Consider the following 27,384-nt stretch of genomic DNA (forward strand, 5'->3'; position numbering starts at 1 on the left):
GAATGATAGCTTTGCTGGGTAAAGTAATCTTGGTTGTAGGTTTTTGCTATTCATCACTTTGAATATTTCTTGCCACTCCCTTCTGGCCTGCATAGAGTCTATTGAGAAATCAGCTGACAGTCTTATGGGTGCTCCCTTGTAGGTAACTAACTGTTTTTCTCTTGCTGCTTTTAAGATTCTCTCTTTGTCTTTTGCCCTTGGCATTTTAATTATGATGTGTCTTGGTGTGGTCCTCTTTGGATTCCTCTTGTTTGGGGTTCTCTGCACTTCCTGGAATTGTAAGTCTATTTCTTTCACCAGGTAGGGGAAGTTTTCTGTCATTATTTCTTCAAATAGGTTTTCAATATCTTGCTCTCTCTCTTTTCTTCTGGCACTCCCATAATTCGGATGTTGGTATGCTTGAAGTTGTCCCAGAGGCTTCTTACACTATCTTCATATTTTTGGATTCTTTTTGCTTTTTGCTTTTCTGGTTGGGTGTTTTTTGCTTCTTTGTATTTCAAATCTTTGACTTGATTCTTGCAATCCTCTAGTCTGCTGTTGGATCTCTGTATAATATTCTTTCTTGTAGTCAGTGTATACTTAATTTCTAGTTGGTCCTTGTTCATATCTTAGAGGGTCTCACTAAATTTATCAGTGGTTTCTAGAAAATTCTTGAAAAACCTTATAACCGTGGTTTTGAACTCTATATCCAGTAGTTTGCTTTCCTCCATTTCTGTCATTTGTGACCTGTTTCTTTGTCTCTGCATTTTGGCTGCTTCCCTGTGTTGACAGAGTGGCTTTCTGTGCTAGGTGACCTTTAGGGCCCAGTGGCCCAGCCTCCCCAATTACCTGAGGTGGACACTCTTGGTACACCCCTTTGTGGGCTTTGTGCACAGTCTTGTTGTAGTTAAGCCTTGATTGTTGTAAGTATCACTGGGAGGAATTGACCTCCAGGCCAATTGGCTGTGAGAATCAGCTGTGTCTACAGTGGGAGAACTTCTGTTCTGGAGACAGCCTTCTGGGGCAAGACTTGCTTCAGTGGGGCTTTGGTGCTCACTGAGTCTGCCCCCTGAGTGTGTCCCTTACGGATCTGAGGAGTTGTAATCTGGATGGTCCCACTCTGACCACTGGGTACACTGGCTCTTGGATCTCTAAGGAGGTGCTAATTTAGCCTCTGCACGAGGCTACACAGTAGGAGCTATGGAGAGATCTACAGATTCTTCCTCTTTGGGTTTTGGAGGTGCCCAGATGAGGGGAAGCTGTGAAGCAATGCAAGCTACTGTGGGGCCTTGGGCCTTCTTTTGGATGTTCTGGGTCTGTCTGACCCAGCTGCAGTTTGTTAGGTAATGTTAGATTGCAAAGGGCCAGACCATTCATATGCAAAAGCCTCTGCACACAGCTTGGGTGGGACAGGATCTCAGGGAACCAACAGGGCAGAGCAAACAGCTATGGCTGATCCTCAGTCCTGACCTAAGAGGCCTTGGGTCTCAGTGTCCCGCGGTAATTGCTGCAAGCACCTCTGAGAGAAAGCCGCCCTCGAGTTCCGCCCGATGCCAGACAGTCCAATTTCTCCCCGTGTGAGTCTGGGTCCCCAGAGACTTGCCCAGAACTGGAGTTCAGAGCAGTCGGGAGCTCAAGACTCCCTACCGATTGAAAAAGACAACTGCGTCCTCAGTTGCCAGCCTTTTCCGGGTACGCCTCCGTACCTCTGCACTTTACTTCCTCACCGCCTCTGAGTCTCAGTGTGCTTTTCTCTTTCCTTCTAGTTGTAGAATTTCCACACAGCCAGCCTTCCTGTGGTTCTGGACGATGTCCATTTTGCCTTTTAGTTGTATTTTTGAAGTGGTTGTGCGAGGCAGCAATTTCAGGTGTTTACCTATGCTGCCATCTTGGTTTCTCTCCTGATCCTCCTTTCTTAAGTCAATTGTGCCATGTAACATAACCTAATATGGAGTAAGATCCATCATATACAGTCTTGGAGATTATTCAGGGCATATACACTGTGGTGTGTGGATCTTGGGGGCAATTTTAGGATTCTGCCTATCATTGATTATATCAGTGTTCACAGAATATCACTGTGAAAAATCTGCAGTGGATACATCCTTAATAGAGTCCTATTAGGAAGGAAAATGAGATGCTCCATCTAGTCTCATGTTTCAGAGGGCCATTTATTGATAGCTTCAGTATGAATTTTCATGATAAGAAGATAGCATATTATTTCCTGAGTAGTCCTATGACTTTATGAATGACATAGGGTATTTTAAAAATATATTTTTATTGATTTCAGGGAGGAAGGGAGAGGAGGAGTGAGATAGAAACATCAATGATGAGAATCATTGATCAGCTGCCTCCTGCACACCCACTACTGGGAACCAAGCCCACAACCTGGGCATGTGCCCTGACTGGGAATTGAACCGTGACCTCCTGGTTCATAGGTCATTGACGCTCAACTACTGAGCCACTCTGGCCAGGAGACATAGGGTATTTTTAACCTATTTTATTTTATATCTGTCTTGGAAAAAGTGATTCAGCTTTCCTTAGATCAAATATTCTATGGTAAAAATAACAAAAATATCATTTCAGGATAAGTAAAATCTTTGTGTAATTTGGATAGAACCTTAAATGGGTTTTGTTTATTAATTAAACTATATCACCCATATAGAATACCTAGTTGAGTTTCTCCACATCTGGAATTTTGTGACCATGATTCTACTAAAGGACTAAGCTTTGGAACAATAGACCATACTGGGGCTTTTCACCAATAGAAATTAAGCATAGTCCTGTGATGTACCATCCAAGAATTAAATAATGGCAATTAGTTCAAGGCCTTAGTATACGTGTTCACTGTGTCAAATGTATCAGAAATCATCCTTTCAACTTGAAATTGTTCCAAGTTTAATCAAATTTGGATAAAATCTGTGTACATTTTATTACTTTTAATTTTGTATTATGTTAATATAAAGCAATATTTGGGAAATTCAGAAGTAAAACAGAGAAAAAAGAAAAAAATGTATAATTTCATGTAAATTTATTTAAAACACAACTTTCACATTAGGGAGACCTAAGCATAACTATCAGCCAAATCCACCAATTAGGCAAGTAACTTAATCTCTCTAAAACTCATATTTCTCATTTTTATAATTTAAGTACAGTAATGTTGCATGATAGTTTATTCAAAAACATTTTAAAAACCTAAAAATATCTGAATCCTGCTAGGCTCTAAGGACATAGCTATGTATTATGAATATTTTTGGATACTCATGGTTTATGAACAAAACAGATAAATCATTTTTATAAAATGTATTATGTAACAAAGAATGTATTAGGATAAATGCAATAATATGTAAAAGTGCTTATCCCATTGCCTAGTGTGGATACTTAAAACATTTATTGCTTTCTTCCTTACCTTTTTCCTGCCTGATCTTACTGCCATCATAACTATGATTCTGGCAAATGAAGATCAGAAGCATCTTGTTGCTAACGGTCTATTCTAGAAAATAGCAGCATGACAAATTAAATGTTGCTGAGGAAGTGAGTTTGTGTGAGGAACTGAATTTCCTGGTCAATCCTGCTAGAACTTTGCCATTCAGCAAAATGAGGCTGGTGATTTCATTCCAAAGATCAAGCTGCAGCAATTTTCATCATGAATGTTACCCAATCATTGAAAAATTGGCAACATTCATTCAACAGATGTCAAAGTCTTTCTTGAAGGAAGGTTCTCACAATTGACAAGCTGATGCTAAGACTGCTGACAGTAAGGTGAAAGATGGTGATGATCTGATTAATAAAAAGTACTTCCATCATAGTTTCAAGTTTATAAAAGGATTTGCAAATATCTTCTCTTCTGTTCCCTCTAACACCACTGATATAAAATGGGAACCCCCTCCTTTTGTCTGTAGATGGTTTTATGCTACTTTATATAGATTATCCATAGCATTTTGTGAACTTAAAATAAAACAAAGATGAAGCAGCTTGCATATTCATATGTTGCCAATAGAGTGGAAAGGACCAGACAGGACAGTTAATGCATGGAGACATTTAAAGTATCCTAGAGCTGTAGCTTCTCCTGGGTCTTGACTTTGGCTGAATCTTTGAATATCATTTAGCCATCTCAAAGTCTTTCTGGAAGTTGAACTGCTAATCACTGCTCTAGATGTTGGGAAGAAGTGTGTTTATGGAATACTGTGCATCCTGTGAATGAACTATGATAGGAACAAGAATTATTGACATTTTGAAATAGTTTATTGGTATTACTCTGGCTTTGTGTCTACTAAATATGATCATTATAATCCAAAGAAAAAAATAAAATACAACCTCTGTCTCTCATCTTTTCACTCAAATAGAACTCAGTATTTCGTGACAGGGCCACTTTGAGAGGAACATCTATCATAGGTTTTTCATATAAAACTTTTGCTAATTGATACAAGATAGCGATGATCATTGATTTTTGTACCCACTGATTCCTGAGTAGTTTCTATTCAGCACATAACTCCCCGAACAGTATTTAGTTGCTCATGTTTTCCTCTTTGTCTCCTTCACTTTGGATTGACAGTTTGTAGACACATGGGAGCAGATCTTTCCAACACATTGGTGGTGCAGAATGAGCCATCTTCTTACATGTCAGCGATTCCCTGTGAAACAATTAGAGCTCAGTGAACAGTAACTGAGTGAGGAGGCCAAGCACTCAGAGAAGGAGGGAATTTCATGGAAAGGATTATGTAGCAAAACAAGGCCAAACTGCACCGTGGTTTGCTTTCCTCTTCCTAGCATTCCTCTTCAATCCGCAGAGGAGGCTGTCAGTTACCAGTTGCTGGCATGATGACGGGGCACATTGTCCTGGGTCAAACACGCTGCAGTTTACAAATCCAGCAGCAGATTGCAGTGCTCTGCAGTCCAGCCAGACCTGCAGAGCCTGTGTAGTCATGTGCCCTGTTACAGCTCAAACGCCAAACTGGAGATGTGCCCCTAGTGGGGCATTTAGGGCAAAAGTAACAAAAGCGTTTCCTGTCTCAAAACAGATAGCCCTTCCACAGTGCTGCTTTAAGAACACAGACCTGTTTTGAGTGAGGGGAAGCTGAAGCTGGTCCTCACAGCATCATTAAATCTGGTTTTCTGTGATATTTAGCCGGTGCAAGGACCCTGACGAGATCATCTAATTTTCTCCTGAACTGCTATATATATGGATATCACCTTAGTGTGACACATGAAAAGGCTCCTTCAGTACTTTTTTTTTTTAGATGCATGGAAATATTTAAGAAACAACTAATCAATGAACATCATCACCAGGAGATTATTGTTTGGTCATATTAACAAAAACTCCCTTTGTGATTTTGCAGCCACGACAGCCCAATCCTGACTGGCGTTACTCTGCCTCCCTGAGAGCAGGAATGCACAGGTATGTATTTTTCTCCTTCCTTCACTCAGTGGTAACTTGAACTTTGTATAGCTCAGATAAACTATGTCTCCGGAAGCAGCTGTCAAAACTAGGAAGCTTTAGACACTCTGCCAGGGGAATGCAATTATTTTTCTCTGTGTCTATTCCTTGAAACATTGGAAGTGGTCAGTGCCAAATGCTTCTCAAGTGCTGGCAAATGTCTTCTGTAAAATTGCAGACAGGCTGCTGTATTCATTCTCTCATTAGAATTTCTATGAGGAAGTAATTCCAACTCCTTTATCCCTTCTCTATCTATACTTTCTCCTTTTCCTTCTTTTTTTTTTTTTAAATCCTTACCTGAGGATCTGGTGTGTGTGTGTGTGTTTATTTTATTTTTTAGAGAGAGAGGGAGGGAGAGGGAGAGAGAGAAAAACAAAACAAAACATCAATGTAAGAGAGAAACATTGATTGGTTGCCTCCTGTACGTGCCCCAACTGAGGACTGAACTTGCAACCTGGGTATGTACTCCGACTGGGAATCAAACCCACAACCTTTTGTTGTACAGGATGACGCTCCAACCATGAGCCACCCAGCCAGGGCTCTGTCCCCTTGTAAAAGTTGTAATAATACTAATATGTTTCGACTTGAGTACTTTGTGTAATATATGTGTACATGTTGTCTACCTTGATTTGCTATTGCACATTGATAGTTATGGTCTGTCAGCCACAATAATTGATAATTATTCTTATTCATGTTCACCCCTATTAGATAGAGTCTTTTTATCTTTTCCATCTTGTTGCTATCTTATGGCCATCAATGGCTTGGGCTCTTACGAGGATGAGCCATGTGAAGGGCCTTTATTAAATATCTGGAGACCAAATCTAGCTTACTTTATATTAATCTAGAGTAATATTATTACTCTGAGACTCAGATTAAATATAATGTTGCTTTCTCTATTTTGTCTCTTTGACAGTAATTGATTAACAACCGTTATTACCAGAGCTGATGTAGTATCTATGCCATGGGGCCAAGTAAAAGATTCATTATTTGTGAGCGTCTTTGGAAACCAAAGGGGAGGGCCAAGAAACCAATGGCCACTGCCACCAAAGGGATTTTGTTTTAAAGAAGAAATAAACTTCAAACATAAGCCCTTCAAAATATCTGGGCAACATTTTTTTAAAAATATTTTTTTATTTGATTTCCTGAAGAAAGGGAGAGGGAGAGAGAGATAGAAACATCCATGATGAGAGAGAATCATTCATTGATCGGCTGCCTCCTGCACACCCCACACTGAGGATTAAGACCGCAACCTGGGCATATGCCCTGACCTGGAATCGAACCAGTGACCTCTTGATTCCTGGGTCAATGCTCAACCACTGGGCCACACCTGGCTGGGCTGGGCAACTGGGTTTTTTTTGTTGTTGTTGTTTTAGGTCATAGAGCCTTATTTATTTATTTTGTTAATCCTCACCCGAGGATATTTTCCATCAATTTTTAGAGAGAGTGGAAGGAAAGGAGAGAGAGAGAGAAAGAAACATCACTGTGAGAGACACATGGATTGGTTGCCTCCCGTACTGGCCCCGGACCAGGGCCAGGGATCAAGCCGGCAACTGAGATACATGCCCTTGACTGGGATTGAACCTAGGACCCTTGGGTCCGCAGGCTGATGCTCTATCCACTAAGCCAAACCAGCGAGGGCTGGGCAACAATTTTTTTTTTTTTTTAAATTTCAGAGAGGATGGGAGAGGAAGAGAGAGATAGAAACACCAATGATGAGAGAGAATCATCAATTGGCTGCCTCCTTCACGCCCCACACTAGGGATCGAGCCCAAAACCCAGGCATGTGCTCTGACCAGGAATTGAACTGTGACCACTTGGTTCATAGGTCTACGCTTGTGTATGTTCCCCCATGTCCCACGTGGTTCAGCGTTCAGGATCTGGAAGAGAGGGCACACACAAATGAAAGGGACGAGACAGAAAATAATTTGGAAATTGGGGGGCCAGGCGAGAGCCCATCCCAAGAGGATGGACTCCACTTTTGCTCAGGCCTTGCCATCCTTTTATTTAGTTTGGGATACACCTATAGCCCTTAGGCAGGCAAATTCCAGTAACAGACAGACTATCTTATCAGTAAGGATTTACATGACTATCTGGTGGGGAAGTTGCTTCAGCTACCATTGTCTGGACTAAACAGTGGTGCACAGCTCTGACCTTTGCCAGGGCTTCAAGGTCACCAGCATTCTGGGCTCCTTGTCCACACCTCTCTGCTAGAGAAGACAATAGGCCGTTTCCCACATCTCCCCCTTTTCTTTTCCTTAAAAAATCTTGAAAAATGAGTGCTGCCCAAAAGGGTTTGAGTCCTTTTAAGACTCTTCATTCTACATCTGCAGACTAGAAATAAACATGAGAACAAAAATGATACAAGCAATAGTGACATATGCTGAGAGGCAAATGTCATGTCCTTTTTAAATTGCTGCCAGGCATCCAAGGAATCAGTCTGTTGTAAGTTTCTTTCTGGGCCAACAGTTTTTTGTGTCCCAATTTCAATGTCCAACAGTTCCTTATGTGTACATGCCAGTAACGATATGCTAGCTCAGGATGGTGGGCAAACGGTGGCAGTGCAGGTCTGACCTTCTCTGGCTTGGTCCTGGGCAACCTGTCACAACACACAGCTGCTGACTGTTAGTATGGCAAGGCGTCTTCACCATCTCCCATCTCTGGACTGTTTCTCCTCTTGTCTTCGTGGCTGGAGCAATCTGGTCAGTTGCTCTCTGGGATCCCTTATTGCAGGAATCCACATGGGCTTAGAGGAGTTTTCTGGAAATATACAAACATATTCTCGACCAAAGGTTAATAAAAGATTCTTTTCTATAAACTAGACATGGGATCCTTTCTTTTCATTGTGCCCAAACCATTTTCCTTTGGCTTATTTTGACACCATGTTTGTTTTCATGGGTGTCTTGTCTTCAGCTTTACAAGTGAAAAATAATTTTTAAAGTAAAAAATTTTCTTGATGTAATTTACTCACAGGGGATTGTTACACTATCCCTCTTCTTTTTTGATTTAAATAATATTAAAAGGCTTTTGGAAATTTTGCAATGCAGTCTTGATAACTTTTTTTTTTTTAATATATTTTTTATTGATTTTTTACAGAGAAGAAGGGAGAGAGATAGAGAGCCAGAAACATCGATGAGAGAGAAACATCACTCAGCTGCCTCCTGCACATCTCCCACTGGGGACATGCCCGCAACCCAGGTACATGCCCTTGACCGGAATCGAACCTGGGACCTTTCAGTCCGCAGGCCGACGCTCTATCCACTGAGCCAAACCGGTTTCGGCGTCTTGATAACTTTTTAATTTTAATTTTCTGCACAGAAATATGACTGCTTTGGATTCATTGCATGTTAAGCAAGTTTACTATGAGATAAGCCATTAGTAAAAAATTAGTTAATGCTTCAGGAACAGTTTCCTGCCCAGTACAACAAAGCTTTTATGAATATTCATTTATTTTAATTAGCCAATTTAAATAAATCTAAAATAAGGTTTATTTTTTAACTTTACTTGTCCTAAGTTATGGACAGTAAATGACATTAATTAAATTTCTTCTATTAATCTTTGGGTAACTTTGTTTTACATAAACTTTGTTTAGGGAGGCAAAAACACAAATTACTGCCCTGACGGGTTTGGCTCAGTGGATAGAGTGTCGGCCTGCAGACTGAAGGGTCCCAGGTTTGATTCCGGTCAAGGGCATGTACCTGGGTTGCGGGCACATCCCCAGTAGGGGGCGTGCAGGAGGCAGCTGATCGATGTTTCTCTCTCATCGATGTTTCTCTCTATCCCTCTCCCTTCCTCTCTGTAAAAAAATCAATAAAATATATTTAAAAACAAAACAAAACACAAATTACTTACTTTAGCTTATGAGGCCCAATATATTGATTTTTAATTACAGTTAGACATCTGAAGGAAACCTCTTTTTATTTCCTTCCAGACACTTTTCTTTCTTTTTTACACCAAGCAACAAATGTAATAAACTTGGTTGCTTTTTGAGATTTTAACAAATACTACCACAAAGCCATATATTTCAAGTGATTTTTCATTTATGGTGACTGTAATTACTGTCAGGTTTAGTATTTTAACAACAACCTTTAGTTTACCCTGTAAATATTAGCAATTATATTTTTAAAGAGTATCCCCTTTGGCTTATTTGCATATACAGAGGGATTATGGGAGGTTTTAGTAATTTTCCTAAACTTTACTTGGATTCAATTATGATTTCAGCATATAAAGAATAAATAATATGTAAAATTTTAAAATGAGGCACATGGCTTATTGCAAGCAGTGTATTGAGCATTGAAAATAATTCATAAACTCCCAATCTGTGAAATGCAAATACACAGAGTATCACTGGCAGATGCCCCCACGGGGGATCCTGACTCTTGGCTTTCCTGGTGTCCCTGACTGGACACATGCTACCCTACCTGAAAGTTTCCTGTTTGAACTTGGCTCTGAAACTTTGCAAGTTCCTTTCTGAAGCAGAGTGCCTTAACGCACGTGACCTGTCCTTTGCTCTTTTTTTTTTTTTTATATTTTATTGATTTTTTACAGAGAGGAAGGGAGAGAGAGATAGAGAGTTAGAAACATCGATGAGAGAGAAACATCGATCAGCTGCCTCCTGCACATCTCCCACTGGGGATATGCCCGCAACCCAGGTACATGCCCTTGACCGGAATCGAACCTGGGACCTTTCAGTCCGCAAGCCAACGCTCTATCCACGGAGCCAAACCGGTTTCGGCCTGTCCTTTGCTCTTGATTGGAGCTCAGGCGCACGGTCTTTCTCAATTGGCTAATTCAAAGGGAAGGGTTGGCCTTTGCTGTTTCAAGATGGCGGCCCCCAGGGGAGCGGTAAGCCATGTGGCCAGTATGGCGACTGCCAAATCAGGCAGTCCAAAATGGCAGCTGTCTAAACTGTTCTTTGACAGAAAAGATGATTTGTTTATCCTCACAATAAACAAGAGAAGAGCAAACCAAAGTCTCTAAGAGATAGACAGCCAACATTATATTGCAGACAAGCAGAAATCTCACTAGTTGTTTCTGGTGGCTGAACCCTGAGAGGGAGAGCAAGAAGAGCCCCCAAGATTAAGAATTCTTGGCAGCTGCTGGGACTTTCTTGTAATCTCTCTCACGCTTTCAACCCCACCACACACAGCTAGGCTTCCCCAAAGCGGGACTTGCCTCTTCTTCTTCTTCTTCTTTTTTTTTTTTTCTGCGAGAGCGCCAGCTATCCTGAGGGAAACTTCAATTAGTCTTTCGCCCCTATACCCAGGTCAGACGACCGATTTGCACATCAGGACCGCTATGGACTTCCACCAGAGTTTCCTCTGGCTTCACCCTACCCAGGCATAGTTCACCATCTTTTGGGTCCTAGCACGTGCGCTCATGCTCCACCTCCCCGGCGCGGCGGGTGAGACAGGCCAGTGGTGCACCCTCGGCGGACTGGAGAGGCTTCGGGATCCCACCTCGGCCCTGGCGGGCCTTCACCTTCATTGCGCCATGGCGGGCCTCTTTTTTAAATAAATTGAACAACAACAAAGAGACACAAAAACATCAACACTCTTATACAGGTGCGCAGAATACACTAAAAGTTTACACCAGAGAATGTCCAGCATTAAAAATTACCAAAGCAGTGTCTTTTATCCCTGGTTCAGGAACTGCCTCTCTCTAGAATTTCAGTATATTCCCAATCAACTATTCAAAAATAAAAATGGGCTGGGGTCTTTTAAAATTCCATCTGAAAAATTTGGCTGTATTTAAGAAATATATTGTTACTTTATTTTGCCCTTCTTAGAGGCCAAAACCTTCATAAAATTTAAAATATAAGTAAACTATAGTTATTAATTTTTATTTGAGAAAGCTTTCCATGCAATTTCAAGTATATTAAATCGGCTAAATTCAAAAATATTTCCTTTAAGAAGAGAGAACAAATTCTTTGAATCACTCCGGGCCCTTGGAGTTTTCCAAAAATCATCCCTTGCTTATAGCCTTGAAATTTAACTTGGAAAGACCATCAAATATATTTTAAGCTGAATTCTGCCTCATTAGCCTGGCTAGAAAGACACGTTCCCACTCTACTTACAGATTGCAAATTCTGCAGCTGATCATGGGCTTTGCGTGCAGTGAAATATCTCCCCACCTATACAGTGTGCCCACCTATCTGGTGAATTCTCCCCCATCTATACGGTGAACCTTCGTTTTTTCACTCTAGATGAAGTCTTCTCTTCCAGATGTCCCATTGAGGCGCCAGATGTGAATGTTCCCCTACGTCCCAAGGAGTTCAGGGTTCAGGATCTGGAAGAGGGAGCGCACACAAATGAAAGAGTCGAGACAGAAAATAACTTGGAAATTGGGGGGCCAGGCGAGAGCCCATCCCAAGAGAATGGACTCCGCTTTTGTTCAGGCTTTGCCATCCTTTTATTTAGTTTGGGATACACCTATAGCCCTTAGGCAGGCAAATTCCAGTAACAGACAGACTATCTTATCAGTAAGGATTTACATGACTATCTGGTGGGGAAGTTGCTTCAGCTACCATTGTCTGGACTAAACAGTGGGTGCACAGCTCTGACCTTTGCCAGGGCTTTAAGGGTCACCAGCATTCTGGGCTCCTTGTCCACACCTCTGCTAGAGAAGACAATAGGCAGTTTCCCACAGACGCTCAACCACTGAACCATGCTGGCTGGGCTCTGGGCAACTCTTAACTTGATCTTCACCAAACCTAGATCGATTTTTAAAGACAGAGCATGCAAAGTATATGTTGAGTTAATGAAAAATTAGTTTTAGTCTATTAAAAATGCATTAAATTAAAATAAATTAATATATTCTTAAGCATAACATTAAAGATTGAGCAGAAATTATACTGGCTGCCATTTCTGAATGAGAAGCAATGAGTGAAGGGCTGAACATTGGCAGTTGACTTGGTGAGATGTTACATTGGAACCTGGGTCATAATTTTAGGCCCAAAACATTTATGCAGAGGCCATAGAGTAGATATCAGAAGGATTTTTTGTGTTTGTTAGAGACCAGCTATGCTTTTGCCTACATCCGAGCTATTGTGTTGGAGCTACGCAACAGGAAAAAGCATGGTTTACCATACGAACTCTTTCCCTATTGAATTAGTGCTTTACTTCAAAAGTACCAAGTGATGAGATACACTTGAAAAGTTACACTTAAATTGAAATACTAAAACATATCACACCCTTATCCCATTTTTAAATGGAAAAAAGTCAAATATGCTCCTATTCAGGTTTCAATTAAGATATAGATTTAAGTAGGATGAAAATGAAATAAAGCTAAATGTAAGTTTTTACTCACAATGTAGTACATTAACCATATATTAGAATTATGCATCTTTTTTATACATGTGCTTGGCTTCTTGGCCTTTCCAGCTTCAGGCATCATGTTACTATTCCTTTGAAAATTCTGCTTTGAGCTGAGCTGGTTCTAGGGTAGTTACATCTTCAGAATGAATCTGATTGAACCCATATAACTTAAATCCAGGAACACCTGAAGGATATTAATATTTGGAAAAAAAGAGAAGATTCTAAGGTGTAGATGAAGGGAATAATAGCAACAGGTCAGAGCCTAATAATTGATTTTCCAAAGAGTAAGAGAATATTAAATTTGTAGATGCCCTTCTCCCACATAGTTCAAGTTTGCCTGTTCTGTTGCCTCATATAACCCCTTCAAAAAGTAGTGTAAGTTTAATTTAGCAACTTAACGTGCAAAATTAATGAATGTCTAGTTTAAAAGAGTCCTCTAATATTGGTGAGGATTTTCTTGGATGATATTTACCCTTAGGGTCCCATTTGTTCCTTTCTTTCTTTCATTCATCCTACTAATATTTGAAAGTCTAATATGTGCTAGCATTAGATATACACAAATGACTACACTGTTCTCTCCACTCTTGAGCAGTTTATGTTCTATTTCCACTTGCTTCTAATAGTCTCCCAGTTCATGTCTCACTCCTTGCCATATTTCAGGCTGAATTGATCTCTTCTGAACTGGGACCCATGAGTGGTGGTGTTAAGCTTCCTCTAGTCCCTATATGTAGGTTGAGTCATCTATGAATGAATGATACAGAAAGAGCCTGGCCAGATTGGCTCAGTGGTTGAGCGTTGACTTATGAACTAGGAGATCACGGTTCAATTCCCAGGCAGGGCACATACCTGGCTTGCCGGGCTCCATCCCCAGTGGGGAGCATGCAAGAGGCAGACAATTAATGATTCTCTCTCATTATTGATGTTTCTATTTCTCTTTTCCTTTCCCTTCCTCTCTAAAATCAACAAAAAATATTTTTTAAAAGATACAGAAAGGGTAAAACAGAATATAAGGTTAAGAATTAATTGGGTACCCCTGGCTGGTTTGGCTCAGTGGATAGAGCATCAGCCTGTGGACTAAAGGGTTCCAGGTTCCATTTCAGTCAAGGGCACATGACTGGGCTGTGGGCTCGATCCCCAGTTGGGGGTGTTCAGGAGGCAGCCGGTCAATGATTCTCTCTCATCATTGATGTTTATATGTTTCTATCTCTCTCTCCCTCTCTCTTCCTCTCTTAAATCAATAAACATATATTTTTAAAAAGAAGAAGAAAAGTAATTCATTAAAAAAAAGAATTAATTGGGTAGCCAAACTGGAACAATATTACACTTATCAGCAAATAATTTTTGTGTGTTTTCCTCTTTGCGAACAATGAAAATACATCCTGCATATCAGATATTTACATTACAATTCATAACAGTAGCAAAATTACAGTTATGAAGTAGCAACGAAAATAATTTTATGGTTGGGGGTCACCACAACATGAGGAACTGTATTAAAGGGTCGCGGCATTAGGAAGGTTGAAAACCACTGCTATAGAGAATTCAGAAACAAGAGAACCAGCAAGAGAGGCTTGGGGGCTTTTGAGAACAAGCTCTCCTCATCTGCTTCAGCATTAAGATGTTAAAACAGCATTAGCCCTCCGATGGGTTTCCAGTTAGATTAAATGAAGACCATGGCATTAATGAAGACCAAAATTGCCATAAAAGTAAAACATGCTTAGTGCCTAAATATAGCAGGCAGTAAGTCAGCAATGCTTTTGCAGTTTCTGCAAGGTGATTGCTCAGCAGTAATTGCTTCTGTTCGAGCATGAGTAGAATGTGTTAGCTGCAGCCCTGTCTCCAGAGATGTATAAGCACTTTCTGAGGGTGGAATGAGATTTGGAAAGGCATTTGTGGTCTAATTGTTATTTGGGTCTATGTGTTTACTCAGCTCCGTGCACCTGGAGGAGGCTGGCATTCTACGGGCTGGACCAGGAGGATCTGATCAGCAATGGCCAACAGTATCCAGTGCAACTCCAGGTAAAGACCCAGGGTTTCTCCCTTCTTGTTTGGGTTCTGGAAAGCGATAAGGTAACCTGTTTTTGGAAGACCAGGATTGTTAATGGCTCTCTATTTATTCTTTCTTTTCCTTACATGTATGACTTCCTTACATGTATGACTTCCTTACATACATGGTTATTTCGATTTTCTACTTAATGTCCTTCAGGAGTTAAAAACAGATAATATAAAGTGTGCTCGCATGTGTGTGTGTGTGTGTGTGTGTGTGTGTGTGTGTGTGTGTGTGTGTGTGATTTTCTAAAATAATCAGGTAACTTTCAAATGTTTAGCTTCTCCAAGTTTCACAGAAATTTGGTGGCTTCATGCGCAAAAATGACACTGGGAGCAAAGATCTTTTGGTTGAAGACAATGGAAACCCATTCAAAGTAGTGAGCAAAAGGGAGATGATAGATAGGTAGGTAGGTAGGTAGGTAGATAGATAGATAGATAGATAGATAGATGGAATGGGGTTTTTCATGAAAGTAGAAAGTTATCAGAACCAAGGCACCACTCTCTGACTTAAAGTCAAAGTCGGATCTGCTTCTTGCTGCGCAACTACATCATTCTGTAGACTGACCTTCACTGCCTTAACATACACATTACCAAACATGACTGCCTCATAGTTTCTTAGTTCAGAGGACCAATGGAGACAAATTCCTAATTCACATTTTCAAGAAAAAGGATCTGCCAGGTTGAATCAAGTCACATTTCCGTAGTTTCCTTATTCTTACCCAATCACTAAAGCAGTGTTACATAATTAAAAGATGGCTTTGGAGGCTCATTCCTGTGGTAGTTTTCAGAAAGGAAGGGTTATGGAGATTGCAAATGGTGTCTTCCATCATCCTCTATGAATAGAACATCATGGTGATGATAATAGTTAATAAAGTATTGAGCCATATATACCCAGACTCTGTGCCAAGCACATTACATGTGTGATTTCATTTATTTGTCATGACAATCTTGCAGGGGATTTAGTATATCGATTTCACATATGAGAAACTAGAGACACAGTGAGGTTAAGAAACATACCCAGGTTCATGTGGCAGAAGTAGAATCCAACCCAAGTGTGTCTTGCTTCATAGCCAAGTGTATCTAGCACTTATATTCAGAGCATGGCTGGCTTGCAAAAATTTATCCAAATTCAAATACATACTCACATACATAATAGATGACATAAGTTTGTGTGTAAAAAGTACTTTCCAAAAATACTCAGATGCCTTTCAAATGATTAAGCTATCTAAGTAACATGTACAGTTAAGGGCCCATTTTTGCTGGCAACTCTAAGGCCTTTCATTGATTCTAATCAGCCAGCATTTGCTATTTATGAATGTTGCATAATTTAACTAAAAGTCACATTTGTCAAAAAAACAAATGCACAAGTTAAAGCAATTCATTAGAGAGCTAATATTGCCAGATGGCAAGAGAGCATTCATTGACAAATCTGTAGCCCCAATGCCAATGATGGAGTGAAGAAGTGATGGATGAGCAGGTGGGTTTAGACTGCCAAGTGTTTCAGGATAGGGAGGCCTCTGGAAAGGTGAGGCCAGTCAAAGCAGCCACATGAAGTCATGCCCTGCTACCTTCATGTCAGGGCTTTTCTTGTTCTCATAGATCATACTGGTGAGCCAAGAACTAACTTTGAATACATTCTTCCTTTCAGTGATGATGCTGGTGGATGTATATGCCTAGGCAAATGTGAAATAGGGACTGTGTACTGATGATTTCATTTGCATATGGCTCAGGTCTCTCCTTCAGATTCAAAAGAATTTTAGGAACCCATCTTCTTTCCAGAAGATAGGGAAGGAGTTTCCATTTCTCTCCTTCCCTACTGTCCCAATCCCTCTTGTGTAATCCCTTTTCTCTAGGACTGTGCTTAGCTGCTGACTCATAAATCACATTCCTCATGGACTGAGCTGGACAGAGCTTACATCTCCCAGGTACTCCATGGGTGACCTAACCATACTTTTCAACATCCCTCCATACCAAAGATCTAAGTTAAAGAGATATTCCTCTGCCTTCTGCTCTGTCCTTTGGTACTCTTAGGTTTTAGGACTCAAAACATGTTTTGCACTGTTTGGAGGGACTATGGCATAAAGATTAAGATTAGGATGTGGCATCAGATCTGAACTGCACCACAATTCCAAACTTACTTGCTGGGTGAGCATAAGCAAATTGCTTAAATTCATGTTTTCCTAATTACCTATCCTTATAAATTGGGTATAAAAATAACACCTATCTTATCGAGTTGCCATGGTAAGAATAAACAGCTGAATATAGTGCTTGACATATAATATTAATAGATGTCTAACCTTTTTACTCCTTTTTTTTCTGGGATACTTTTGAGCAATCTGTGATGTGGCTGGACTTGGCTGATAACCAGAATTCAATAGTTCTCATTCCTAGGCCCAGAAACAGACACTCTGTAGTTTTTGGGATCATCCTGACATCTATACAGTCCATTCATCCCTAGCCACCCTCGTGGGGATGAAATGAGAGGGATTTATTAATTCTGCCCAAAGAAAAGGAAAATGGCTCTGACTGGTTTGGCTCAGCAGATAGACTAGAGCAGCCGTGGGCAAACTACGGCCCGCGGGCCGGATCCGGCCCGTTTGAAATAAATAAAACTAAAAAAAAAAAAAAAAAAGACTGTACCCTTTTATGTAATGATGTTTACTTTGAATTTATATTAGTTCACACAAACACTCCATCCATGCTTTTGTTCCGGCCCTCCGGTCCAGTTTAAGAACCCATTGTGGCCCTCGAGTCAAAAAGTTTGCCCACCGCTGGACTAGAGCATCGGCCTGTGGACTCAGGGGTCCCAGTTTGGTTCCGGTCAAGGGCATGTGCCTTGGTTGTGGGCACATTCCCAGTGGGGAGTGTGCAGGAGGCAGCTGATCGATGTTCCTCTCTCATCGATGTTTCTAACTCTCTATCCCTCTCCCTTCCTCTCTGTAAAAAAGAAAAAAAAAAGAAAAGGAAAATGCTTCAAAAAGCTTGGTTGTTTCTAGTAGAGCCTGCCTTTCATTGCTTCTGTTGTCCTTCAGTGCTTCATGATGAAGGTGCAGCTGCTTCCAAAAGGCTTCCTCCTGGTTCCTGAGTTGCCTTACACTTGTGTCTGAGACCTCATGAACCAGCATCTTCTCATAGCACACACAACAGCTGCAGGCATGGCATTAAGGGAGAGGGACCTGCTGTGCTGGGATCCTCATTCACATGTGTTCCTTGCAGTTGTTTTTCCTCCACTGATGAATTACTTTGCTTTGTCTCTAAACTGCTCATTTATTTACAGAGTCCACAAAAGTCCTGCTCTGAAGGGATCAATGGGGACATCACCAGGTGATGTTTCCTGCAAGATAAACAACTCAGGCATTAAATCCATTAATCCTGATTTCTGGCCCCTTTCTCCAGGCTCTCTGTGTAAGCAGACATGGCCCGCTGGCTTCTTACTTTTACTCAGGTTCCTGTGAGACTGAGCAGAGAAAGAAAATGGCTAAATAGGGAGTGCAGGCATATAGCTACAGTCTCTTCTCCAAGTGGAGGAATGTGTTTTGAGGAGAGGGGCATTAAAGGGCCAGTCATTCACGTTTACAACTCTAACTTTCTTTCTTTTTTTTTTTTAAATATATTTTATTGATTTTTTACAGAGAGGAAAGGAGAGAGATAGAGAGTCAGAAACATCAATGAGCGAGAAACATCGATCAACTGCCTCCTGCACATCTCCTACTGGGGATATGCCTGCAACCCAGGTACATGCCCTTAACCGGAATCGAACCTGGGACCCTTCAGTCCGCAGGCCGATGCTCTATCCACTGAGCCAAACCGGTTTCGGCAACTCTAACTTTCTTAATGTGAATGCTCTGAAGAGGTTTTAATGATTACCCTCTTGTGACTAGTTCCTAGAGGAAATCCCAAGAGGTTGTAAAAACAAAACAAAACAAAACAAAAAAACACAAACAAAACTCCCCCTCCCTTCAAGAGCTGGTCTGGCTTCAGGGTGCCAGACTACTTTGCCATCTCCCACTGGTTCATCCAGGCTCCTCTTTCTATATTTCATGGGATCTCAGGACTTACCTAAGGCAAAAGTAAATTATTTTTGGAGTGGGAGCTATTCACTATTTTCAAAAGAGCTCAGGGAATTCCCAAACACACAGTACTACCAAGGATAACTTTCTAGGTTGTCAAGTAACACCCCAGGGGATCCAGGACCGAACAGTGAAAGATTAGTTAGGTAGGTGAGGCAACTAAGGCAGCGAGGCTTAGAGAACCTTAGTTTAGAGCACAGGATGGTTCCCAGAGCAGCAGCTCTAACAATACCTACTGAACCAGAAATTCTCAGGGTAGGGCCCAGCCATCTATTTTAACAAGCCCTCCATGAGATACTGATGGGCCCTAAAGTTTAAGAACTGGCCTAGAGAGTCAAGATTAAATATCCTCGAAGTTGTCTAATATCTTTGCAAGCTCAGAAACCATGCAAGGAAGCATCAGCTTAAGATTCTTGCAAGAAACAGGACGCCTTTTTCCATATCAGAGAGAGAATCACTAAGAGCTCAGGCTGTGGGTCAGAGTAACACTCCTTTGGACTCTAGTTCTGCCACTCAGTAGTTGTATGTCCCTGGGACCATTACTTTTTTTTAATTTTTATTCCAGTTTCTTCTTCTGTAAAATAGAGATAATAGCCTTGTCTGCTTTATAGGGTTGTTGCAAGAATTAAATGAGATAATACACACATATTATAGAGCCTAGTAAATGGTAACTATATCAATGATTTTTCAAGGTACAAGTCTATCCTTTAGCTTCAGAATGTAGGTCTGAGTTGTTCTGAGTTATTTCTGTGGAAAGGCTGTACCATACAAAATATTTTTTAAAAGCACCTGTCTTTTTTGTGTCCTTGGGGGATATTGTTGCCCTGGTTTGCCACATCTCTTTGCTCTGTGGAAAATGGACAGAGTTTATGTGTCCTACTTTTAAAGGGGGGTTCAGGCTCTTCATTGTCTTAGAGATTCCCACCCCTCTGAGAAAATCAACTCCCCACGGAGGGCCTCCACGGAGACTCCCTCTCTGACTCTTCCCCAGAAAGAACTCATGAGCCTTAATATTTTGGAATCTATTTAGAACTGCCAACATGAATTTTTCCACTTTGTGAGCAAGTGCAGCCTCAGGCCTTGTTTGAGAATTTGGAAATCACACTCAGCTCACTCGCTGTTCCACTAACCCGCTCACCCTCAATTTCTGTTGTCATGGCAATGATAGTCCTGGGAGGTGTGTGCATATCTTTATTAGGAAAAGAAATGAGATCAGAGATCTCTGTGGGTGGGGCAGCTCCCTCCTGCCGGTATCCTCCCTCTCACCTTGCATCTCACAGCTGAGGAAAGTTGGGCCCTTTAAGATGCCTTTCCCTGTGTGGGATGTGGAGCGCACCATGTCTGATGGAGCGCTTGCTGTGGCTTACCTTGTGTGTTCTGACTTGGCCTGGAGAGAGAGAGAGCAAGATGTTGTGCAACGGGAATTAGAATACTCTACCTAGGAGAAGCCTTGAAGCTTAAGTCTGCACTGATTCCATCTATCCATGACTTTCTTCATCTCCTTCTTAGAAGAACACTGCACCTTCAATTTTTAATGGTCATGGAGATAAACAACTGAGTGAAGACTTTCTGGTTTCTCTGAATTTAAACATTTCTGTTTAATAAATAGATTCTGAGATAGTTCTTTTTCTACACCCTGTAGTTCATGCACCTCCCTCATTTTTTCCTACATAAACTCTTCCAGAATGGGTAGTCCTGGCAGAATACAGTCAGGGCTGGGGCCATGATGCACAATAAATGAATTTCTTCTCTAATAGTGGTCCAAAAGAGATCATGTGCCTCCTGAAAACACAGTCCTGTGTGCCCTCAGCTATATGCTTCTGGACTGAGCAGAGAAGAGCAGCAGGAACTGTTCCCTTAGGCTTCAGTTCCCTTCAAATCCCACAGATGCAGAGAAGCTGCTAAAGCAGGGTCAGGAAATGGAGACTCATTACAGTTACTTCAGTTATTATTGATCCCTCTAATGTACCACTGGAGCAGTGTAGTCTGGCCCCTGAAAACTGCAGCATGAGAAACAACTTTTGAGTATGTCTTAGAAAAAGAGTACACCTTATCCTTCTTTTGTTTAAGAGTGTTGCACGGGACAGGGGAGTTTCTGAATTACTCTTCCTTCTAGCTTTCTCTCCACACCATGCTGCCCACCTGAAGTTTTAAGCCTCTCCTCAAAAAGGAAATTCAGGTTTCTCCAGGGAGGATCCTAGTGTCACAAAGGGCAAAGGAAGAGGGGTCACCAACTCTGACCTGACTTAGCTCAAAGATGAAAGGCTACCTGTGTGTTTGAGAGCTTTGTGAGGAAGGGGAAGAGGAAGAGGAGGGTGGAACTCTACACTTCATTCTGTAGGAAAGATTGCTTGAATTGTTGGGATTGGTGGGCTTGGAGCTCCTCTCTGGATGGTGCTTGGGCAAGAAGGACCTACTTATGACCTGGATCAAGGGCAGAAGAATAGAGATAGCTTTTAATTCCTTTAAGCTTTGCAGCTGCAGCAAGTGTTGCCCTCAGCCACTTTGATTGTAGTAAACGAGAAGTGAAAGCCTGTCCCTAGCAACAGCAAGCATCTTTAATGACAAGTATTTTCAGAGAAACTTGGCCCAGATTCCAAAAGAATTTGAAAAGTTCATTTTCACAGAGGCAGTCACTTTGCAGTTGAGAAGGTCGTTGCCTAATCTGGAGAAACATTTTCAGGTCAAGCACTGCTAGAGACTATGGGCCTCTAGGGAAGGGTCATAGAAGAGAGCTCATTGCCTAGAAGCCTGGAAGTAAGCATGTGGATTGGAGAGGAGCCTCTCTCTGCCTCAGCACTTGGAGCTTGTCACCCACAGTCAAAAAAAGGAGGGAAGCAGAGATTGATGCCATTCCAGATATCAGAGACATCAAGAGCTTCCTCAGCTGCTGCTGGAAGTCTACTTTCAAGGGAACAGACTATCAGGGGTGGGCAAACTTTTTGACTCGAGGGCCACAGTGGGTTCTTAAACTGGACCGGAGGGCCAGAACAAAAGCATGAATGGAGTGTTTGTGTGAACTAATATAAATTCAAAGTAAACATCATTACATAAAAGGGTACGGTCTTTTTTTTTTTTTTAGTTTTATTCATTTCAAATGGGCCGGATTCGGCCCATGGGCCATAGTTTGCCCACGGCTGGACTAGGTAAAGGATAGGAGATGGCAGGCTCAAGGGTGGCAATACCAAAGGAAATAAGGGGGAAAAGGATGTTTGTGCTGGTATTAAAACAAGAAGTTGAGAGCTTTGTAGAAGTCATATTCAAAATGTATAACTCTGAAAGGTTTAGGAATTTTAAGGAACCAAATTTGGAATCACAAGAGAACAGGAATGTTGAGAAGTTTACCGATACTAAGGTTGTGTCCTTTGACTGCTGAATCCCAAATGGGGCACCCTGAGCCTCCAGATTACAGCTGCCACTGAATATAAAAAAACACACAACTAAACAAACTTTAAAAATATATACAGCCTGTTCTATACACAAGGTCTGAACAAACAAGTGTATTGTTGATGGTCCAAGAAAGTTTGCCAGCTGCAGCTTACTTCCAACATTGGGCCAATCCTGTGTCCAGAGCTGTTGCTCTAGGTGACACAATGGGTCAAGCTGAGTAGTGAGGTGACATTCCCCAAGTCTTCACTCTTACCCTTTTGACCCTGCATCATAGAGATTGCATTGCCCAAGAACACCTATCACACCTCTGTTCCCATTATCACTGGGAGTCACCTAAAGATCTGCGGCAAGCCTCAGCCAGTATGAATGATTTATGTTAGTGCACACCACATGCTGCATGTCCAAGAGTTTTAGGGGGAAGAAGAGCATCATCAGGTAAGTAACCAGGCCAGCGCTGGACACCTTTGTGCTGGGGAGCTTGGATTTCTATTTGATGATGAGCTATGGTATATAGAAGTTTCCTTCTCTTAGCCAATGCCTGTTAGCAAGCGTGTGTGTGTGTGTGTGTGTGTGTGTGTGTGTGTGTGTTTGTGTGTGTGTCATTGGGACAGTCTTTGTTGTTGAAATTTCAGAGTCTTTAAATCCTGTGCCCCCTGGATTTTAGAAGTAGTCTTTTAGAAGAAGAGAAAGAAAGACTTAATAATAGCTACTATTTATTGAGAACTGTGATAATGCACATTACATGCATTGCCTATTTAAATAAGAGAGAAGTATATTATTATTCTCATGTTTCAGATAAGAAAATTGAAGCTCAGGAATTAAGTGACTTCTCTACAGTCACACAATTAGTGTTTTTTTGGTCATCATTATATTTCCAATGTCAAGTAAGATGTGTAGCACATAATGGTGCTTAATAAATATTTGTTGATGAATACAATGGCAAAGGCAATATTTGAACGCCTGGCTCTCTGATGGTGAGCCCTATGCACTTAACTAACATACTACTGTTATTTTGTCCCACGCATCAGGTGAAAAATACTTCACTTCCAGGTACCAAAATCTATATTAGTTTCCCAGGCCTGCTGTAACAAATTACCACAAACTACATGGTTTAAAACAATATAAACTTATTATCTCATATTTCTGACTATTGGAAGTCCAAAATGGGTTTGACTGGGCTAAAATCAAGGCATAAGTAGGGGTGCATTCCTTATGGAAGTTCTAGGGGAGGATCCATTTATTTGCCTTTTCCAGTTGTAAGAGGCTGCCTACCTTTCAGGGCTCCTGGCTCCCTCCTCAATCTTCAAAGCCAACAGCAGGAGTGTCTGCAAATCTCTTGCTGACTCTGACTCTCTTTAATCCCTCTTTCACTTATAAAGATCCTTATGATTCCACTGTGTCAGGATCAGATCTGCAAAGTCTCGTTTGTCATGAAACATAACATTTCCACAAGTTCCAGGGATTAGGACACAGACATCTTTGGGGACCATTATATTTCTACCACAAGGTCTTTCATGTTCAGCACAGATGGCTTTGTGTGTCTGTGTGTAAATTTCAGTAGAGGTGAAGGTAAAATAAGGTGCGTATTAGGACTATGAAAAGGTTATAGTCAGTATGGACGAGACTTTAAATGCTTTTCGAAGGCTATTGTCAGAAGTTTGGTGGAGACTAATTAATCACCTTGCTTTCCCTCCAAATCTTAACTAATTAAGAATAGACTCACAAAGTTCAGAATCGGGTTTATTATTGGTAAGGATAGTCTGGAGAATATGATAGGGTGTCCAACCTCCCAAATGCAAGAGAAAAGAAATGAAGAATGGCAGACCTCTCCCTTGGTGTGGAGGGAGAACTGTCCTGGTTTAATGACCAAACAGAGGCTAAGCTAGAAGAGAGAGAGAGAAAGAGAACTAGAGAAGTATGTCATGAAGGAACAGTGACTGTTGATGCTAACTTTGTTCAATCAAGAAGCACAATCTATTTAAAGTATGATTTATGTACTTTCAACCATAAAGATTAAAAATAAATAATTTTTTAAAATGACAAAACAATAAAGTATGATTTATGGACATCTCCCCAATCCGATGAACAACTTTTCCTTACTGGGGAGAGTAAGTAAGGAAGTGGAGCTAAAGGTAAGAGCTCCCTTCCTAACCTATCGCTACAGGATGGAAATATTGGTTTGGTGGGTATTCCCTTCTCTATGGGTAAGGGTAGAAATGTGGAGACAAGAGGAAAATGGTTCCCACTGCATTATTAAGGGATAAGAGATATTGTTCTGTCCCAGGCTTAAGAGTATTTTTCCTAAAGTTGGGGAGCAGTCAGGACAAGACAGTACTCTTTGAATCATCCACAGGCTAATCTGGAAGGATTCAATTAAAGGGCATGGCAGCTAGCAGAAAAGTTACTCTCCCCAGGGTAATGCCAGGAGACAGGGGCAACATGTATTACCTGTCCTGTATGCATTTAGTATCTGTGTCTAGGTGAAAGCAGATTAAAATGTATACCCAGGACTTCCCCGAAGAAGGAAGTGCAGAGCCCGATTGGCGTGTATGTGTGTGTTGGGGGTGGTGGGAAGTGGAGCAGAAGAGGTTGCTTTGTCAGTATTCCTACATCTCACTTGCTTTTCCTCAATGAGGCATCCTGTGTCAGGGTCAGGGGTGAGGGTGATTCTGGGAAAAATCTATGGATATACATGTATTCAGGATTTGTTGGTGTATTTTTTTAGGAGCATTTTGCTTAACAAACCTTTTCTCATACTAGCTATCTTCTTGAAATCCAAACAGGCTAGGCACCTCCAAAACCTAGAGCGTCTGACTAGAGACTCTCAGCAGCTCTGACTGGAGAATAAACCACCCCTCATGCCTCTGACAGTGATTAGGCCTGAGACCCATGAAAGAGCTTCCTTGGAGTTCAGCATCTCCTGCAGGCTCCTGTGTCACCAAGATGTCACTAAAACTGCTGTCCCTGTTGTCTGCAGTGAATGGGGTCCTGTTTAGTCAATGATCAGTGTCATGTCAATTTCCCTCTATTGGACCAAGTATAAATTGATTCTAAATATCTTCTTTGGTGAAATTTTTTAAGGAGGACGAGCTCTTAATAGCTCTCTTTAAACATAGGGATTTAGAGATATAAGTTATCTGCTTTGGTCCTTTCTCACTCAGGATCACAACCTTGCCTCCAGGATGCTAGTCTTCTAAATGGTAATGATTTGAAGGACCCTATGAAGATCCTCACAAAACCCACTTCATAGGCAGGTCCCTAGAACTCCTCCTTAAACTACCACCACCACCACCATTCTCTTTAAAATCACTCATTCATTCACTCATTCATTCATATATATTCTCTTGCTCTCTTACACACACACACACACAAACACACACACACACACACACACACACATAAACATAAAGCAGTAAAATATTAGAATATCATTCCAAAGGTATTTTTTCCTGGCTTAGCTTCAATATAGAATTTTGTTGGAACCTTCTACTAGTATATATTCATTAAACAAATATTTATTAACCATCTGCTTAAGACCAGTCTCTGTTCTAGGTGATGCAAATATAATATTCAATATAACACAGTCCTGTCCTTATAAACTAGTATGTGGAAACAGAAATAAAACAGAAATATTACCATGTTATGTGATAAAGACCATAATAGTGCCATGCATAGGCAGGGCCAATGAGGGAAAAGGAAGCTGAGACAAGCCACCAGGGTCTGTCAGTCCAGAATGGGACTCAGATCCTATCTGTGTTGTAATCAAAACAAGCCCCATGTAAATATGGTAAGCTGGTTCACCTTTCCTGAAAGAGTCCCCCAAATTATTTTCACCGGGCCCTAATGCTTCCTCAATAACCATGAATACTGGATGTTGTGGGAATCCAGAGATGGAATTGGGAATTTAGGTGACCAGGTCAGAGACTATGTGACATGTAATTTGGGTATTGAAGCATGGCAAGTAGGATGTGGGAAGAAAGATAGTTCCAGGCAAAGGGAACAATACATGCATTCTAAAAAAAAAAAAAATCAGAAGTGTGTAATCTGGGTAAATGGAATGAGTACATCTGAGGAATAGAGTGGGATGAAGGACTGTTGGGAAATGAGGTCAGAAGGGTAGTCTGAAGTCAGATTTTGTAAGGCCTTAAAAATCCAGCTAGAGAACTTGGAGTTCCTTTTGCTAGCAATGGAGAGCCACCAGAAGACTTGTTGGTTTGTTTGTTTTTAAGAAAGGAGACCGTATAAGCCCCCTCTGCTCTATGAATCTTTAAAACAACCTATAATATCCGAAGACTAACTCATGAGCTATCTTATCAACTTAGCGTTTTTCTCTACCTAAAGCAAGGGTTGGAAACTTAGAGTGTCTAGAAATGTGGCACCCAAAGTGAGGTGTGTGCAGCCTTTTTGTAAAAAGAACTGGCTTTGGAAATTTTCTTAGGTAATTCTGGTGGATTTGGTCTTGATTATGTCTGAGAAAATATGGAGAGTGAAGGGCAGGTTTGTTTAAATTTTACGTGTGTGAGCTTAAGGGAGGCAGCGTGGCTTTGCACAGTGCCTCAGATCCCTGCTGTAGCACTTAATTGTTGTGCCTCAGGTTTATTAGTGTGTGAAAGATGCAAGACTGTAGGCTGCTATAGGGATTAAATGAGACAATACATGCAAAAATGCTTAGCTCAGTGCTTAGCTCATGCGAAGCACGCAAACATGTTAGCATTTATTCAATGTAATGTTCTGGCGTTTAGTACAATACCTGGCGCACGGTAAATAGGATTCAAACTGTTTGGTTTCAGTGGAGTGGTATTTGCAGAGTGTGGGGGGTCGTGGGGATGAGGGCCCTCCCTGTGACTGTTCCTCTTGCTCTCCTGCTGCGGTGTCCGGACAGCTCCTCCATTTTATACCCTCAATGCAGGGACATCACTGCTTGTCTAGAAATGGTTGCTCAAGGCTGAGAAGTGACACAGCAGCACAGAGCCTGGGATTGCTGCCAAATTTAAGCAGCACAGATTGTAGCAAAATAAGGGGGGAAAGCTGGAGAAGGAAAGTTTGAAAACTCAACCCAAGCCAGAAGCAGTGTTATTATTAGGTGGAAAGAGTATGCCATACACAGGTTTGGGTGGGATAGAGAGTCCGTGTGAGACCCTGGGAAGAGTCA

General features: G+C 41.3%; 1 protein-coding gene across 6 annotated transcripts in view; it reads left to right on the top strand.

The window, feature by feature from the left end:
• LOC308518975 (protocadherin alpha-C2) overlaps positions 1 to 27,384 on the top strand; it is a gene marked incomplete at its 5' end in the record, with an annotated part of 138,374 nt that overhangs the window by 103,021 nt on the left and 7,969 nt on the right. For all 6 annotated transcript variants that reach the window (XM_081090824.1, XM_081090822.1, XM_081090823.1 and 3 more), the window contains 2 exons: positions 5,316 to 5,374; positions 14,654 to 14,742. In XM_081090824.1, coding sequence (XP_080946950.1) covers positions 5,316 to 5,374; positions 14,654 to 14,742 — 148 coding nt within the window. The remainder of the gene's footprint in view (positions 1 to 5,315; positions 5,375 to 14,653; positions 14,743 to 27,384) is intronic.

Source organism: Myotis nattereri, assembly GCF_964212035.1.
Source record: "Myotis nattereri genome assembly, chromosome: 5".
NCBI classification, from domain to species: domain Eukaryota; kingdom Metazoa; phylum Chordata; class Mammalia; order Chiroptera; family Vespertilionidae; genus Myotis; species Myotis nattereri.